Source organism: Culex quinquefasciatus, chromosome 1, assembly GCF_015732765.1.
Source record: "Culex quinquefasciatus strain JHB chromosome 1, VPISU_Cqui_1.0_pri_paternal, whole genome shotgun sequence".
Classification (NCBI taxonomy): Eukaryota; Metazoa; Arthropoda; class Insecta; order Diptera; family Culicidae; genus Culex; species Culex quinquefasciatus.
In genome coordinates, this window is record NC_051861.1 from 119,111,511 (window position 1) to 119,127,111 (window position 15,601).

General features: G+C 41.8%; 1 protein-coding gene across 10 annotated transcripts in view; it reads right to left on the bottom strand.

Annotated features, from left to right (window-relative positions):
- LOC6049933 (probable glycoprotein hormone G-protein coupled receptor) overlaps window positions 1-15,601 on the bottom strand; it is a 64,814-nt gene continuing 49,213 nt past the window's right edge. For all 10 annotated transcript variants that reach the window (XM_038248354.1, XM_038248349.1, XM_038248350.1 and 7 more), the window contains exons 5-6: window positions 5,725-6,262; window positions 1-1,081 (exon numbers count right to left, since the gene is read on the bottom strand). In XM_038248354.1, coding sequence (XP_038104282.1) covers window positions 237-1,081; window positions 5,725-6,262 — 1,383 coding nt within the window. In that variant the 3' untranslated portion in view covers window positions 1-236. The remainder of the gene's footprint in view (window positions 1,082-5,724; window positions 6,263-15,601) is intronic.

The window sequence follows — 15,601 nt, forward strand, 5'->3', positions numbered from 1 at the left end:
AAGAGATTTGACATTGATTTATTTCTCACATAAGAAGAGAAAAAAAAAAACAGGACTTTTACGGCTCTTAAATACTTCTTAAATACTTTCACTTAAACTGCTTAAAATCGAGAGAGGGAGAGGGTGTTTCCTCAACAGATCGCACAAGTAAATACAAGCTAGAGGCTCATCCTAAAGCCGTCACTGTCACGCTACGAGCTGCAGAGAACAATAGAGTCTTCCTTCGCCACTTCCGCTCACTTGTCATTCGACAGTGACCGCCGGTTGAACTTGAAGCTGCGCTGCAGGATCCGCTGGTGTTTGCCCGCTGGCCCGCTGGCAAACAGCTTGAAAAGGCTGGAATGTGAGGTCGGCTTGGCCGTCGTCGCCGTCGTGGCGGCCACGTTGGCAAACAGTGAGAATGACTTGCTGATTGGGCGGTTCCCGACGGGACTAGAATTGACCTTGAAGTTGTTGTTGTTGTTGACGGAGTCGGCTCCGTTGCAGGTCGTTTTGGCGAGTATTCGGGTCGGCGAGTCGTTCTCTATCAGGTAGACCGAGTCGGGGAGGGAGGAGGGCACTTCCGGTTCGGCCATGATGCAGCAGGTGCTGTGGCTTCGCCGCTTGGCGGTGACAATACTGTAGAGGGCGCTCACGTTGCGGTCTTCTTCCGGCGGGTGATGTTTGGCGTTGTCGAGGATTTCCTGCAGTTCGGCGCCCAGATCGTCAAAGTCGACCTCGAGGGAGGCCCGCTCCGGGGCCAGGTCTTCGAGCGACTTCCGGTGGCCGCTGTCCTCGTTGATGCTGGAAACCTCGGCAATGCCCCACATTTCGAAGGTTCCGCGCGTCGGCGGAGGTTCGTACCGTTGGGGGGTCGAGCAGTTGGATTCGGAGGGGCTGATGGCGGAAGTGCTGACGATGACGTTTGGCGAGCCGGGGTCGGACCGGGTGCTGCTGATGAGGCGCTTCTTGGTGGCCGTGGCCGTGTTGAGACTCTGGAAGGAGGCACCGCTTTCGGAGCGTTCCAGCGAGTGTTGCTGGACCAGCGAGTGCTGCTGGGAGCGGAGCAGCTGCTGCTGGGTGCGGTGGTACACGGGGGAATCTGTGGAGGGATGGAAGCGGGTTAGAATGGCGGACAAATTTGAGATTTTCCTATAATTGTGCGAATTTGGTTACATTTTGGATTGTTATCCGAGCATTCGTTGGTGAAGGTTGTCTGAATCAACATGACTCGTCGCGTCCCGGCGCAAAACGCCGGCAATATCGCCCTACCTGCCGCTCAAGCAGGCAAAAAAGTGGGAATTTCCAAAAGGAAGGTTGAGGGGGATTTCCAAAAGGAAGGTGCTTTTGGAAGTGTCATCGAACAGCAAAAAGACGAAAAAGAGCGACGGTACTGTACCGATGGATGAGGAGGAGGAGAACTCTTCATCGCACGAGGAGCAGCTTTTGAAGAACAACAAGTTTGCTGGACTGCCTGACGAGGACCAGGTAGCGGAAGCAAAGGAGAATGAAGTGAAACAGCAGCCTCCTTTTATGTGCGGCAATCAGCAGCAACGATCGACTTTCGAGCGGGGCTGGTTGAACTCATCAAGTCTGGGAAAGTCCTAGGCAACATTCGTCTGTGTCAGGACGGATTTAAGGTGCTGGTGCAATCCAGGCAGCACTATCAACTGGTCAAGGATTACTTGACCGAAAACGAGGCGGAGTACTTTACCCATGATGTCGTCATGGATAAGCCGTACAAAATCGTCGTCAGAGGTCTGTACGACATGCCAGTGGAGGAATTAGCTGCCGAGCTAAAAGTTTTGAAACTGGATGTGTTGGCCGTGCACAAAATGAGCCGACGCAACAAAGACATCAAGTACCGTGACCAGCTCTACCTGCTGCATTTGGCTAAGGGATCGACGACGCTTCCTGAGCTGAAGGCAATTCGAGCGGTTTTCAACATTATCGTGTCGTGGGAGCGATACCGACCAGTGCATCGTGACGTCACACAATGCTTCAACTGCCTGGGTTTCGGGCACGGAGGTAAGAACTGCCACCTGAAGCGTCGTTGCGCCAAATGTGGTACCGATGCGCACATCACATCCCAGTGCATCCAAGATTCGCTGGTGAAGTGCCTCAACTGCAACGGTGAGCACTCGTCAACCGACCGAAAGTGCCCCAAGAGAGCTGAGTTCGTGAAAATTCGGCAGCAAGCATCGACGAAGAATCAGCCTCAGCGTCGTAGAACTCCTCCAGCCCTGGTGGAGCAAAATTTTCCACCTCTTCAACCGCGACGCCAGGTCCCGAACTTGGCACCGTTGCCGTTGGATCCCAGGAAGAGAGCTGAGATGAATCATCCACGGCCGGGTTCCAGCCAGGAGCCGAGACCGCCACCACCGGGCTTCAGCCAGGAGCCAAGACCAACCCAAGAACCAGCAGTTGAGGAAAATGGTAATGATCTTTACACCTCAACCGAACTCCTCAATATTTTCAAACAGATGTCCGCTGCACTGCGTGGATGCAAAACCAAGACCCAGCAGATTGAAGTGCTGACCTCGTTCGTCATCCAGTATGGATCGTAGGTCCCTCAAGCTGCTGAATTGGAACGCTTGCTCCATTAGGAGGAAGAATTTAGAGCTGGTGGATTTTCTTCGCGAGAAGGAGATCGACGTAGCTGCCATCACGGAAACTCATCTGAAGCCCGGTGAAAAAGTTTATCTGCAAAACTACAAGATCGCGACGCAGCTCGATAGGACCACCTCTGGAGGAGGAGGTGTGCTTGTCGCTGTTCATCGTGATCTCAAGCCACGCCGGCTGCCACACTTTAAGCTGGACATCATCGAGGCCGTTGGAGTGGAAATTCCCACTTCGGTTGGCCCAGTACTCTTCATTGCTGCATACTGCCCACGTCAGGTGAATGCCAGAGATGGTTCAGCAGCAAAACTGAAGAGCGATATCCAGAAGCTGACACGGCGGAGCGCAAAGTACATCATCGCTGGTGACCTCAACGCGAAGCATGAAGTTTGGGGCAACAGCAGGAGGAATCGGAACGGAGTGATTCTGCACAACGATCTGCAAAACGGATACTACAACGTTGTGAGTCCGGATCGTCCAACGAGGGTGGCTCGGTCTGGGAATCACTCAATCATCGACTTCTTCATTACCAATATGGCTGAGAACGTGGCTCATCCTGAGGTGTTTGAAGAGTTGAGTTCTGATCACTATCCGGTGGTTGTGGAGGTTGGAGCTTCCGTTACTCCGCAGCGGCAACCAACCCGGAAAGATTACCACAACGTTGACTGGCAGCAGTTTCAGCAAGTGGTCGACAGCAACATCGACTATGATCAACACCCGGAAACTTCTGCTGATATTGATCGTTCGCTGGAGGTGATCCAGCAGGCTATCAACCAAGCAGAGGCTGCCAACGTTCGGGAGGTTCCTGTTAATTTTAAGGTAACTGATATTGACGTAGATACTAAACACTTGATTAGACTTAGGAATGTTTATAGGAGACAATATCAACGGACTGGGGACTATGACAAAAGATTTCAGTTAACAATTTGAACAAAATCATACAAGACCGACTTGACAATATCAGAAATCAAGAATTTTCAAAACATGTAAGCCAGCTTGGGAATTATTCAAAACCATTTTGGAAACTTTCAAAAGTTCTTAAAAACAAACCAAAGCCTATTCCTCCTCTTATTGTTGAGGATTCTCCTTTGATTACATCCGAGGAAAAGGCAAATGCACTTGGGCTTCATTTTGTTAGTTCACATAATCTTGGCGCTTCCATGACCAGCCGTAAAGAAACATCAGTTGCCAATAGTATTTCAACAATCAATGACTCTACCTTTGAATTTCCTGCAGATTCCCATGTTTCTGGTGAGGAAGTCAAAGTTGCAGTTAAACAAATGAAAATATGAAAGCTCCAGGCTTTGATAACATTTTAATCTAGTGTTGAAAAAACAGAGTGATCAGTTCTTTCAACATCTAGCCAATATTTTCAATAAATGTTTGCAACTTGGTTACTTCCCACCAATTGGAAACTGGGCAAAGTCATACCAATTTTGAAGCCTCAAAAGATCCAACATCGCCAACAAGTTATCGTCCCATTAGTCTTTTGAGTAGTCTGTCCAAACTCTTTGAGAAGGTCATCTATTCAAGGCTTTTGGATTTTACCAACGATAATAATATAATTTTGAACGAGCAGTTTGGCTTCCGAAAGGGACATAATACTGCTCATCAGCTTACGAGAGTAACTAAAATCATCAAGCAGAACAAGCTTGAGTCTAAATCAACTGCTATGGCTTTGTTGGATGTTGAGAAGGCTTTTGACAATGTTTGGCATGATGGTTTGATACATAAACTGTATTTATACGGTTTTCCAATGTATCTTATCAAAATTATCCAGCACTATCTTTCGGAGAGATCGTTCAGGGTTTTTCTGAATGGGATTGCTTCTGGATTATTCAACATTGATGCTGGGGTTCCCCAAGGAAGTATTCTTGGCCCACTTCTGTACAATATTTTTACATCTGATTTGCCTACTCTTCCTGGTAATGGTGTGTTGTCACTTTTTGCTGATGACACTGCCGTTATTTATAAGGGTAAAATAACCAGATATTTAGTTGGCCGTCTTCAGAAGGGTCTTGACGTTCTTTCCGAATACTTTGGCGACTGGAAAATTCGCATAAATGCAGCCAAAACTCAAACCATCATTTTTCCACTTTCCAAATCGGCCAGATTTGCCCCAAAGATGATGTTTTGATTAAAATGAATGATGTTTCAATACCCTGGTCAAAGGAAGTTGTCTATTTAGGTCTCATACTTGACTCGAAACTATTGTTTCGGCAGCATGTAGATAAAATATTGAACAAGTGCAGCATTCTCATCAGGTGTTTGTATCCTTTAATTAACAGAAAATCAAAGCTATCTTTGAAAAATAAGCTAGCAGTTTACAAACAAATAATTTACCCCGTTATTGAGTATGCAGTACCTGTTTGGGAGTGTTGCGCTAGAACTCATAAATTGAAGCTCCAGCGTGTCCAAAACAAGGTACTCAAAATGGTTTTGAATGTTCCTGGCTGGACAAGATCAAGTGAGGTTCATGAATTAGCAGAAGTAAAAATGTTGGATCAGAAGATTCAAGAAAAATGTTTGAAATTCAGGGAAAAATGTGCTATTTCTGAATACCCCTTGATTCAAGGATTGGTTTAGTTTATTGTAAGTTTAAGTTAGTTTTAGGTTAGGTTATGTTTTCTTAACATTTTTTTTTTTCCTCATTGTACCTAGAGTTACAAAAATGATAAATCATATACTTTTAAAGTTATGAAAATGAACAGTGCTTAAATCACGAAAGGCAAACTAAAGCTGAAGAGCCACAGCTGACCACTTATTATGTAAACCAAATGTAATTATTATAAGAAAGATTCAATAAAGTATATTTAATTCAAAAAAAAAAAAAAATTGGTTACATTTTGGAAACTTAAAGAAATTAATCAAAGTAAGCAGTTTAGCTTGGCGCTGTGGAGTTTCACTTTGACAGCTAGATGGCAGTGTTGTTAGCAAAGATTAGTCCAACACCAGTCTTCCCTTACAATTTTAGTTGTGGTGCAAATAATTGAGTGTTGATGCTGAATTGCCTTTCTATATCTACAGAACTAATATACTGAAGGACGCTTCTCTGTTTTTAGTTCAAAATAAAAAATTGAAAATTAAAATATTCGAAAAAATCCAAGTAAGCACAACACCCCTTACCAATGTAAATCTTGGGCTGCAGCGACAGCCGCTTGTCCATGATCGAGTGCCGCTGGGCAATCTGCTGCTGCTGGCTGGCCAAACTAGCCCTATAGTTGAGATCCTGCGTGGTTACGTCGTACCCGAGCATGCTCATGATCAGATTGCGCAGCGCAGCCCGGAAGTCCTTCAGGTGGTACGCGTACAGCAGCGGATTAACCGCCGAGTTCAGATGGGACAAGATGATGCAGAACAGCATCAACGTCGGCGGGATCTGGCAGTCCCGGCAGAAGGCCACGATGCAGTTGATCGTGTACAGCGGGATCCAGCAGATCATGAAGAAGAGCACGATGATCGAGAGGTTCTGGGTGGCTTTGACTTCGCGCTTTTGGGCGGCGCCGAGAACGCGCAGCATGGTGCCGCCGCCGTGGCCGTGTTTGCCGGGACGGCCGCTTGGGGTGGTCGATATCCGGATGCGGCTGCTTTCCGAGGGGCGGCGGCTCTCGGAGGAGGAGGAGGAAAGGCCGCCGGACGGGTTCATCGTGACGATTTGGCGGAGCTGGGGGAAGAGGAATTTAGGATTTGTTATGAAAACGTAGTTTAATATTTTTTTCAATTTAATTTTATAAAGATTAAAACCTTTCAGGTCTGATGGGTCATATAAGACCCAAGAAGAAAAATTTCCTTAAGTGGCCTATAATTTGCGTAGGTCCTTAGGATCATTTTCCCATCTCTAACTAAACTTTTTTTTTTTTTAATTCATGCCAGTAAGGCTTAAACAACAGCAAACAGATTTAAAACGCTTTCAAAACCATCAATAAGTAATTCAACGGTCAATTTGAATAACTCATGCAAAAAAATGTTTTGTAAAATCAGCCGGTATCCAGGTTTTTAAAATGGCGTTCGAATGGTGAACGTCCGGAATGTCAAAATCACGCAGTAGCACCAACATTAGAAAAAAATGGGGCTGTCATGCGAACGCCATCTTCGCTTAAAAACCTGGATAAGGTTTGACTCAACAAAATGTTTGCATTGAATCCTCCTTTGAGCATTTTTCTACGAAATCGGTCGAATTCGTGCATACTAATTTTTGTATTTTTCGATTTGGCCCTATGCCCATTGTTTGTCATTGGTTCACCCATACAAGGCTCTAATTTTGGCAGCTGTCCATACAACAATGGTGCGTAAATATTCGAAAATCTGTATCTTTGAAGGAATTTTCTTATCGGTTCACTATTCAGAACAAATGGTACACGGATTTTTTTTTCAGATTTTTTAATCTAACTAAAATAATTTTCTGAATATGTTTTGAAAACCGCAAAATAGAATAAAAATAGATATTTCGAAAACATGTTTTTCGAATAGTTGAGAAATTATAATTACATAAGAGACATTGAAGATTGGACCTGTGGTTGCAGAAATGAATGACAAAAGGTCGTCAAAAACTCACAAAAACATTACGACAAACAAAAATAAGTTGTGAACTATTTTTTAAAGAACTGCTCATGTTTGACAGAATGGAAAAACTCACAAAAATATTATGACAGGACTCTTTAGTAAAAAAGTATATTTTTTGAGAATATTTTCGAAGTTTATTATTGTTTTTTGTTTCTTTTTTTCACATTCGACCTTTTGTCCTTTCGACTTTTGTCCTTCGACCTTTTGTCCATTCGACCTTTTGTTCATTTTCGACCTTTTGTTCATTCGACCTTATGCCTTCCGTCATTATGTCTCTTTCGACCTTTTGGCATCCGAACTTATGTCCTTCGACCTTTTGCCGCACATCCCTTAAAAACACCCAAAAAGCATAAATTGAAAATTTTGTTTAGGGCCCATCCATAAACCAAGTGCACACTTTTTTTTTTTGAAATCTCAACACCCCTCTCGTGGACAATAATTAATTATTAATAAAAAAATTAATTGACCATACACAAAAAAATGGTATGGACTAGGCCTATCGTAATATATCCAAAGAAAATCCAAAGTCATTTTGGGCATTTAACTGTAAATATGGGCATTTTTATAAAAAGTGACCTTTTTTTGAGCAAAACCTTACCAAAATACAATCCAACCAATCGATCCAAATCGATCAGAAAATCAGAAAAGAACGTCACTTCACGATGACAAGAAATTCCATCTTCGGAGTAACGTAACAAAGTTGGCAAAATTCATTTGGCAGTGTTGCCAATATTGATTTTCAACCTAATCTTATGTTAAATTGATTATTTTTTTTGGATTTTTTTATGTTCGGAAGTTATTGTCACTTGAACATTTAATGCTATTTTGATGAATTGGCGATTACAGTGATTTTTTTTTGGTTTTTAAATTTATTTTTACATCATAACATAAAGTTAATATTATTTTTTCATATTTTCCAAAAATCATTTATTTTAAAAAAAAATTCTATAAACATTTTTTTCATTTAAATACGGTAGCTTAGCGCATCCAATTTTTGTCTATAAAAAGTGGGTACACTCAACCCCCGGTGGTTGGTCACTTTTTCGTTTGACACTTTTTTAGTTTGTACCCCGTTGGTTGGTCAAAGTCAAACTAAAAAGTGACGAACTGTCACTTTTTTCACGGCGCTCACGCACACTATCAAAACAAACGTTTGGTAGTGTGTGTGAACTCCGTGTAAAAGGGATGTCAAACTAAACGTGACCCCGTTCGTTTGACAACAGTTGGTGTCAAACCATCGGGGTTTGAGTGTAATATTTTTAGACGTCCGAAGCAATACCTACATTTTTTCGAAAAAAAGAAAATCCATTCACAAGAAACATATAATTGAATCACGGACGAACGGACATGACACGGAATTTTTTTTTTTTTAATTAAATATACTTTATTGAATCTTTCTTATAATAATTACATTTGGTTTACATAATAAGTGGTTAGCTGTGGCTCTTCAGCTTTATTTTGCTTTTCGTGATTTAAACACTGTTCATTTTTATAACTTTAAAAGTATATGATTTATCATTTTTGTAACACTAGGTACAATGAGGAAAAAAATGTTAAGAAAACATAACCTAACCTAAAACTAACTTAAACTTACCATAAACTAAACCAATCCTTGAATCAAGGGGTATTCAGATATAGCACATTTTTCCCTGAATTTCAAACATTTTTCTTGAATCTTCTGATCCAACATTTTAACTTCTGCTAATTCATGAACCTCACTTGATCTTGTCCAGCCAGGAACATTCAAAACCATTTTGAGTACCTTGTTTTGGACACGCTGGAGCTTCAATTTATGAGTTCTAGCGCAACACTCCCAAACAGGTACTGCATACTCAATAACGGGGTAAATTATTTGTTTGTAAACTGCTAGCTTATTTTTCAAAGATAGCTTTGATTTTCTGTTAATTAAAGGATACAAACACCTGATGAGAATGCTGCACTTGTTCAATATTTTATCTACATGCTGCCGAAACAATAGTTTCGAGTCAAGTATGAGACCTAAATAGACAACTTCCTTTGACCAGGGTATTGAAACATCATTCATTTTAATCAAAACATCATCCTTTGGGACAAATCGGGCCGATTTGGAAAGTGGAAAAATGATGGTTTGAGTTTTGGCTGCATTTATGCGAATTTTCCAGTCGCCAAAGTATTCGGAAAGAACGTCAAGACCCTTCTGAAGACGGCCAACTAAATATCTGGTTATTTTACCCTTATAAATAACGGCAGTGTCATCAGCAAAAAGTGACAACACACCATTACCAGGAAGAGTAGGCAAATCAGATGTAAAAATATTGTACAGAAGTGGGCCAAGAATACTTCCTTGGGAACCCCAGCATCAATGTTGAATAATCCAGAAGCAATCCCATTCAGAAAAACCTGAACGATCTCTCCGAAAGATAGTGCTGGATAATTTTGATAAGATACATTGGAAAACCGTATAAATACAGTTTATGTATCAAACCATCATGCCAAACATTGTCAAAAGCCTTCTCAACATCCAACAAAGCCATAGCAGTTGATTTAGACTCAAGCTTGTTCTGCTTGATGATTTTAGTTACTCTCGTAAGCTGATGAGCAGTATTATGTCCCTTTCGGAAGCCAAACTGCTCGTTCAAAATTATATTATTATCGTTGGTAAAATCCAAAAGCCTTGAATAGATGACCTTCTCAAAGAGTTTGGACAGACTACTCAAAAGACTAATGGGACGATAACTTGTTGGCGATGTTGGATCTTTTGAGGCTTCAAAATTGGTATGACTTTGCCCAGTTTCCAATTGGTGGGGAAGTAACCAAGTTGCAAACATTTATTGAAAATATTGGCTAGATGTTGAAAGAACTGATCACTCTGTTTTTTCAACACTAGATTAAAATGTTATCAAAGCCTGGAGCTTTCATATTTTTCATTTGTTTAACTGCAACTTTGACTTCCTCACCAGAAACATGGGAATCTGCAGGAAATTCAAAGGTAGAGTCATTGATTGTTGAAATACTATTGGCAACTGATGTTTCTTTACGGCTGGTCATGGAAGCGCCAAGATTATGTGAACTAACAAAATGAAGCCCAAGTGCATTTGCCTTTTCCTCGGATGTAATCAAAGGAGAATCCTCAACAATAAGAGGAGGAATAGGCTTTGGTTTGTTTTTAAGAACTTTTGAAAGTTTCCAAAATGGTTTTGAATAATTCCCAAGCTGGCTTACATGTTTTGAAAATTCTTGATTTCTGATATTGTCAAGTCGGTCTTGTATGATTTTGTTCAAATTGTTAACTGAAATCTTTTGTCATAGTCCCCAGTCCGTTGATATTGTCTCCTATAAACATTCCTAAGTCTAATCAAGTGTTTAGTATCTACGTCAATATCAGTTACCTTAAAATTAACAGGAACCTCCCGAACGTTGGCAGCCTCTGCTTGGTTGATAGCCTGCTGGATCACCTCCAGCGAACGATCAATATCAGCAGAAGTTTCCGGGTGTTGATCATAGTCGATGTTGCTGTCTACCACTTGCTGAAACTGCTGCCAGTCAACGTTGTGGTAATCTTTCCGGGTTGGTTGCCGCTGCGGAGTAACGGAAGCTCCAACCTCCACAACCACCGGATAGTGATCAGAACTCAACTCTTCAAACACCTCAGGATGAGCCACGTTCTCAGCCATATTGGTAATGAAGAAGTCGATGATTGAGTGATTCCCAGACCGAGCCACCCTCGTTGGACGATCCGGACTCACAACGTTGTAGTATCCGTTTTGCAGATCGTTGTGCAGAATCACTCCGTTCCGATTCCTCCTGCTGTTGCCCCAAACTTCATGCTTCGCGTTGAGGTCACCAGCGATGATGTACTTTGCGCTCCGCCGTGTCAGCTTCTGGATATCGCTCTTCAGTTTTGCTGCTGAACCATCTCTGGAATTCACCTGACGTGGGCAGTATGCAGCAATGAAGAGTACTGGGCCAACCGAAGTGGGAATTTCCACCCCAACGGCCTCGATGATGTCCAGCTTGAAGTGTGGCAGCCGGCGTGGCTTGAGATCACGATGAACAGCGACAAGCACACCTCCTCCTCCAGAGGTGGTCCTATCGAGCTGCGTCGCGATCTTGTAGTTTTGCAGATAAACTTTTTCACCGGGCTTCAGATGAGTTTCCGTGATGGCAGCTACGTCGATCTCCTTCTCGCGAAGAAAATCCACCAGCTCTAAATTCTTCCTCCTAATGGAGCAAGCGTTCCAATTCAGCAGCTTGAGGGACCTACGATCCATACTGGATGACGAACGAGGTCAGCACTTCAATCTGCTGGGTCTTGGTTTTGCATCCACGCAGTGCAGCGGACATCTGTTTGAAAATATTGAGGAGTTCGGTTGAGGTGTAAAGATCATTACCATTTTCCTCAACTGCTGGTTCTTGGGTTGGTCTTGGCTCCTGGCTGAAGCCCGGTGGTGGCGGTCTCGGCTCCTGGCTGGAACCCGGCCGTGGATGATTCATCTCAGCTCTCTTCCTGGGATCCAACGGCAACGGTGCCAAGTTCGGGACCTGGCGTCGCGGTTGAAGAGGTGGAAAATTTTGCTCCACCAGGGCTGGAGGAGTTCTACGACGCTGAGGCTGATTCTTCGTCGATGCTTGCTGCCGAATTTTCACGAACTCAGCTCTCTTGGGGCACTTTCGGTCGGTTGACGAGTGCTCACCGTTGCAGTTGAGGCACTTCACCAGCGAATCTTGGATGCACTGGGATGTGATGTGCGCATCGGTACCACATTTGGCGCAACGACGCTTCAGGTGGCAGTTCTTACCTCCGTGCCCGAAACCCAGGCAGTTGAAGCATTGTGTGACGTCACGATGCACTGGTCGGTATCGCTCCCACGACACGATAATGTTGAAAACCGCTCGATTGCCTTCAGCTCAGGAAGCGTCGTCGATCCCTTAGCCAAATGCAGCAGGTAGAGCTGGTCACGGTACTTGATGTCTTTGTTGCGTCGGCTCATTTTGTGCACGGCCAACACATCCAGTTTCAAAACTTTTAGCTCGGCAGCTAATTCCTCCACTGGCATGTCGTACAGACCTCTGACGACGATTTTGTACGGCTTATCCATGACGACATCATGGGTAAAGTACTCCGCCTCGTTTTCGGTCAAGTAATCCTTGACCAGTTGATAGTGCTGCCTGGATTGCACCAGCACCTTAAATCCGTCCTGACACAGACGAATGTTGCCTTGGACTTTCCCAGACTTGATGAGTTCAACCAGCCCCGCACGAAAGTCGATCGTTGCTGCTGATTGCCGCACATAAAAAGGAGGCAGTTTCTCCTTTCGCTGTTTCACTTCATTCTCCTTTGCTTCCGCTACCTGGTCCTCGTCAGGCAGTCCAGCAAACTTGTTGTTCTTCAATAGCTGCTCCTCGTGCGACGAAGAGTTCTCCTCCTCCTCATCCATCGGTACAGTACCGTCGCTCTTTTTCGTCTTTTTGCTGTTCGATGTCACTTCCAAAAGCACCTTCCTTTTGGAAATCCCCGGTTTTTGGCCATCAGTTGAGGCCTCAACCTTCCTTTTGGAAATTCCCACTTTTTTGCCTGCTTGAGCCGCAGGTAGGGCGATATTGCCGGCGTTTTGCGCCGGGACGCGACGAGTCATGTTGATTCAGACAACCTTCACCAACGAATGCTCGGATGACAATGACATGACACGGGGTTTCAAAAAGTGAAGCAGGGTTTCTTTTATTTCTTCTTGGTGGAAACCTGCGCAACAGGCATGCCAGATTTTGAAGATTTTCGGGCACATCACAAAAAACGCAAATGAGTTTAACTTGTTGGCAAAATAATATTTTACAAATTTGTTTTTGGCAAAAAGAGCAAAACATTGTTATCTTTTTCGTGAGTAATTCATTTAATTAAAAATCATCGAATAACATGGCAAAACAATACGTTTGAGCATTGAGCCTGTGCTCGAAAATCTTCAAATGTGGCATCCCTGCTGCGCAAGCGAGATCGCTTATGTCAAAATCTTCGCGCCACGTGGTCCTAAACGAAAGCAAAGCCAGCTGATGATGCAAACCAAGGGGATGCTAAAGGCCGCCATCTTGGGTGATTGAGATTGATACACGCGTAATCTGTGCACAGTGAAAACAAGAATATTTTGTTTAATAATAATTAATTTTTTGTTATAAGAATTACTGTAGTAAAAGCTAGAGTAAAAGTCAAATTACACAGTAGTTAAGTTAAACGTTTCTTGTTATAAAAGTACAACTTTAAATGAGGTCATCGGCCCGATGTGTGCTTAATATCCCAACTTTAGTAGTTTATTTTGCAAATAAATTGATAAAAATCACCTCAAAAACATACGTTTTACATAAAAACAATAATTACTTTATTTTCATTTTATGCCTGCAGTTTTTGTACTTTTTTTACAGTGCGCAGTAGCTTTGTTTTGGTTCCGTAACGAACAGCTTTTTTTTTGTGCTGGCGCCATAATTGACAGCTCCCTTTTGTTCTGGTGCCGAAGTTGACAGCTTGTGTTGGCTGCGGGTGAGCTGCCTGTAGTGAGATATAGAAGTCGCCCCCCTGATGCAAAAAATGAGTTTCTTCGTATATATCAATGATATAAACAGTTATATAGTTGATAACAGATGTGTTAACGTATATTCAACAATTTTTATTGATTTTTGACAGACTTTCTTGCCAAATAGTCCAAATTACTATCTTTTTCTTAATTGACAGTTTTCTCATAGAAAAATCAAACAAATATTGGAAAGTTGTACACCAAATTGTCGGAAATAATTTTTCTCTTCCGAATCCGGCATAAGTTTCGTAAAAATGTTGATTATAAAGGAAAAAACTCATTTTTTCTAAAAAATCATAGGTTTACGCTATTTGTTCATAGGTGGCGACATGTGTCTTTTAGCTTTGCTGCAAATTCTCTATTATTGTAGTCAATTTTCTCATTCTAAGAAGAGTTGCGCAGAAACATTTTTAAGAACAAGTGAGAAATGAAAATGGTTTGAATTTTGACATAAACACAAGATCAACAAAGATATTTTTTTCAAAAAATGAAAAAATAAAACAACAAGGTTACAGCTGAAAAAAGAATAAATCATATCGAGAGAATAAAAAAAATAATAAATTAACAGAAATATTTTAGAAACAAGTAAGTTTTCATCCAGATTGCATCATTCTTTTTCCAAAAATCTATTTAGGTTAGTACACATATTTTTAAAAACAACAATCAAGATGATTTAAAAAAAAATCTTTTTTGAAAGTTATTCATAAAGTACAGTCGACTCTTTGGCTGTCGATCTTCTCGATATCAATAATTCTCCATCTATCGATGAATTCTTCAGTCCCTTCAATCTGCATACTTCAATTATCTTCATTCCTCAATATTTTCCCTTGCTTGAAGGATCTCTTCCTCGACGGCCCCTTGGATTCTGTTTGCTTTAAAAATCTCTTCCGGTTGTCAATAATTTCACTTTCTCATGGCTTGCATAGACATTTTTCTTGGCGAAACGAAGCTTTGAAGGGTGTTTGACATTAGTTTGTTTTTGTTTGATGGACGTTGCCATGATTCTCTCCCAAAGCTGGGTATCAAGAAAAAAAAAATTTCAATCGAGTTTTCATTTTGCATTGTTCTGTAAACTGATGATCCTCTTCCTCGACGGGCCCTTGGATATTGACAACCAGAGAGTCGACTGTAATTCAAGAAAAAATATTGTTGTTGACGAGTCTGAAAGTTGAAAAATCATGAAAAATGTTATTTTTTTGAAAATATAAAAAAATTAGAGCATTTTACTTGATCTTCAATACTTAAAAAATACATTAAAAACGATACTTAATCCACCTTTAGGTGGTTGGTGCCTTCCTCACATTCATAAAGTCAATACATTCAGTAAAAATAGCAATATTCCCTTAACATGTTTAACAAATCAATTTGATTACTGATTTCTTTTGATAGGGTTCGCAGACCTTCAATTTTTTTGGCTCATTGGCAAGGTCTGATAAAAAAAACCTATCCAACGAAAGTTCACATGGAAGATTCAGGCAATATTTTTATCACAATATCTCAGATCCGGCCTCCAGAAAGTATATGAAGTGCCAATAGCTTTTGATAGGGTTGTCAGATCCTTGATGTTTTAGGCTCATTTGAAAGGTCTTTCGATTATCTAACTAACGATGGGTCGCATGATGGACATAATTTTTACTGAAATATCTGAGATCCGGCCTCCAAAAAGTGTACAAATAACACTTAAGTGCTAATGACTTTTGATAGGGTTGTCAGATCTTCAATGTTTTGGGCTCATTGGAAAGGTCTTTTTAATACCTTTCTGAAAATGTATAACATGATAGGGTTTCTTGCAAAAATCACCCTTTTTACAATCTTCCGGACATACGCCAAAATCGTTTTTTAGCATAACTTTTGAAGTACTTAACTAAACTTGCTGATTTTAAATAGAGACCTATGGGACC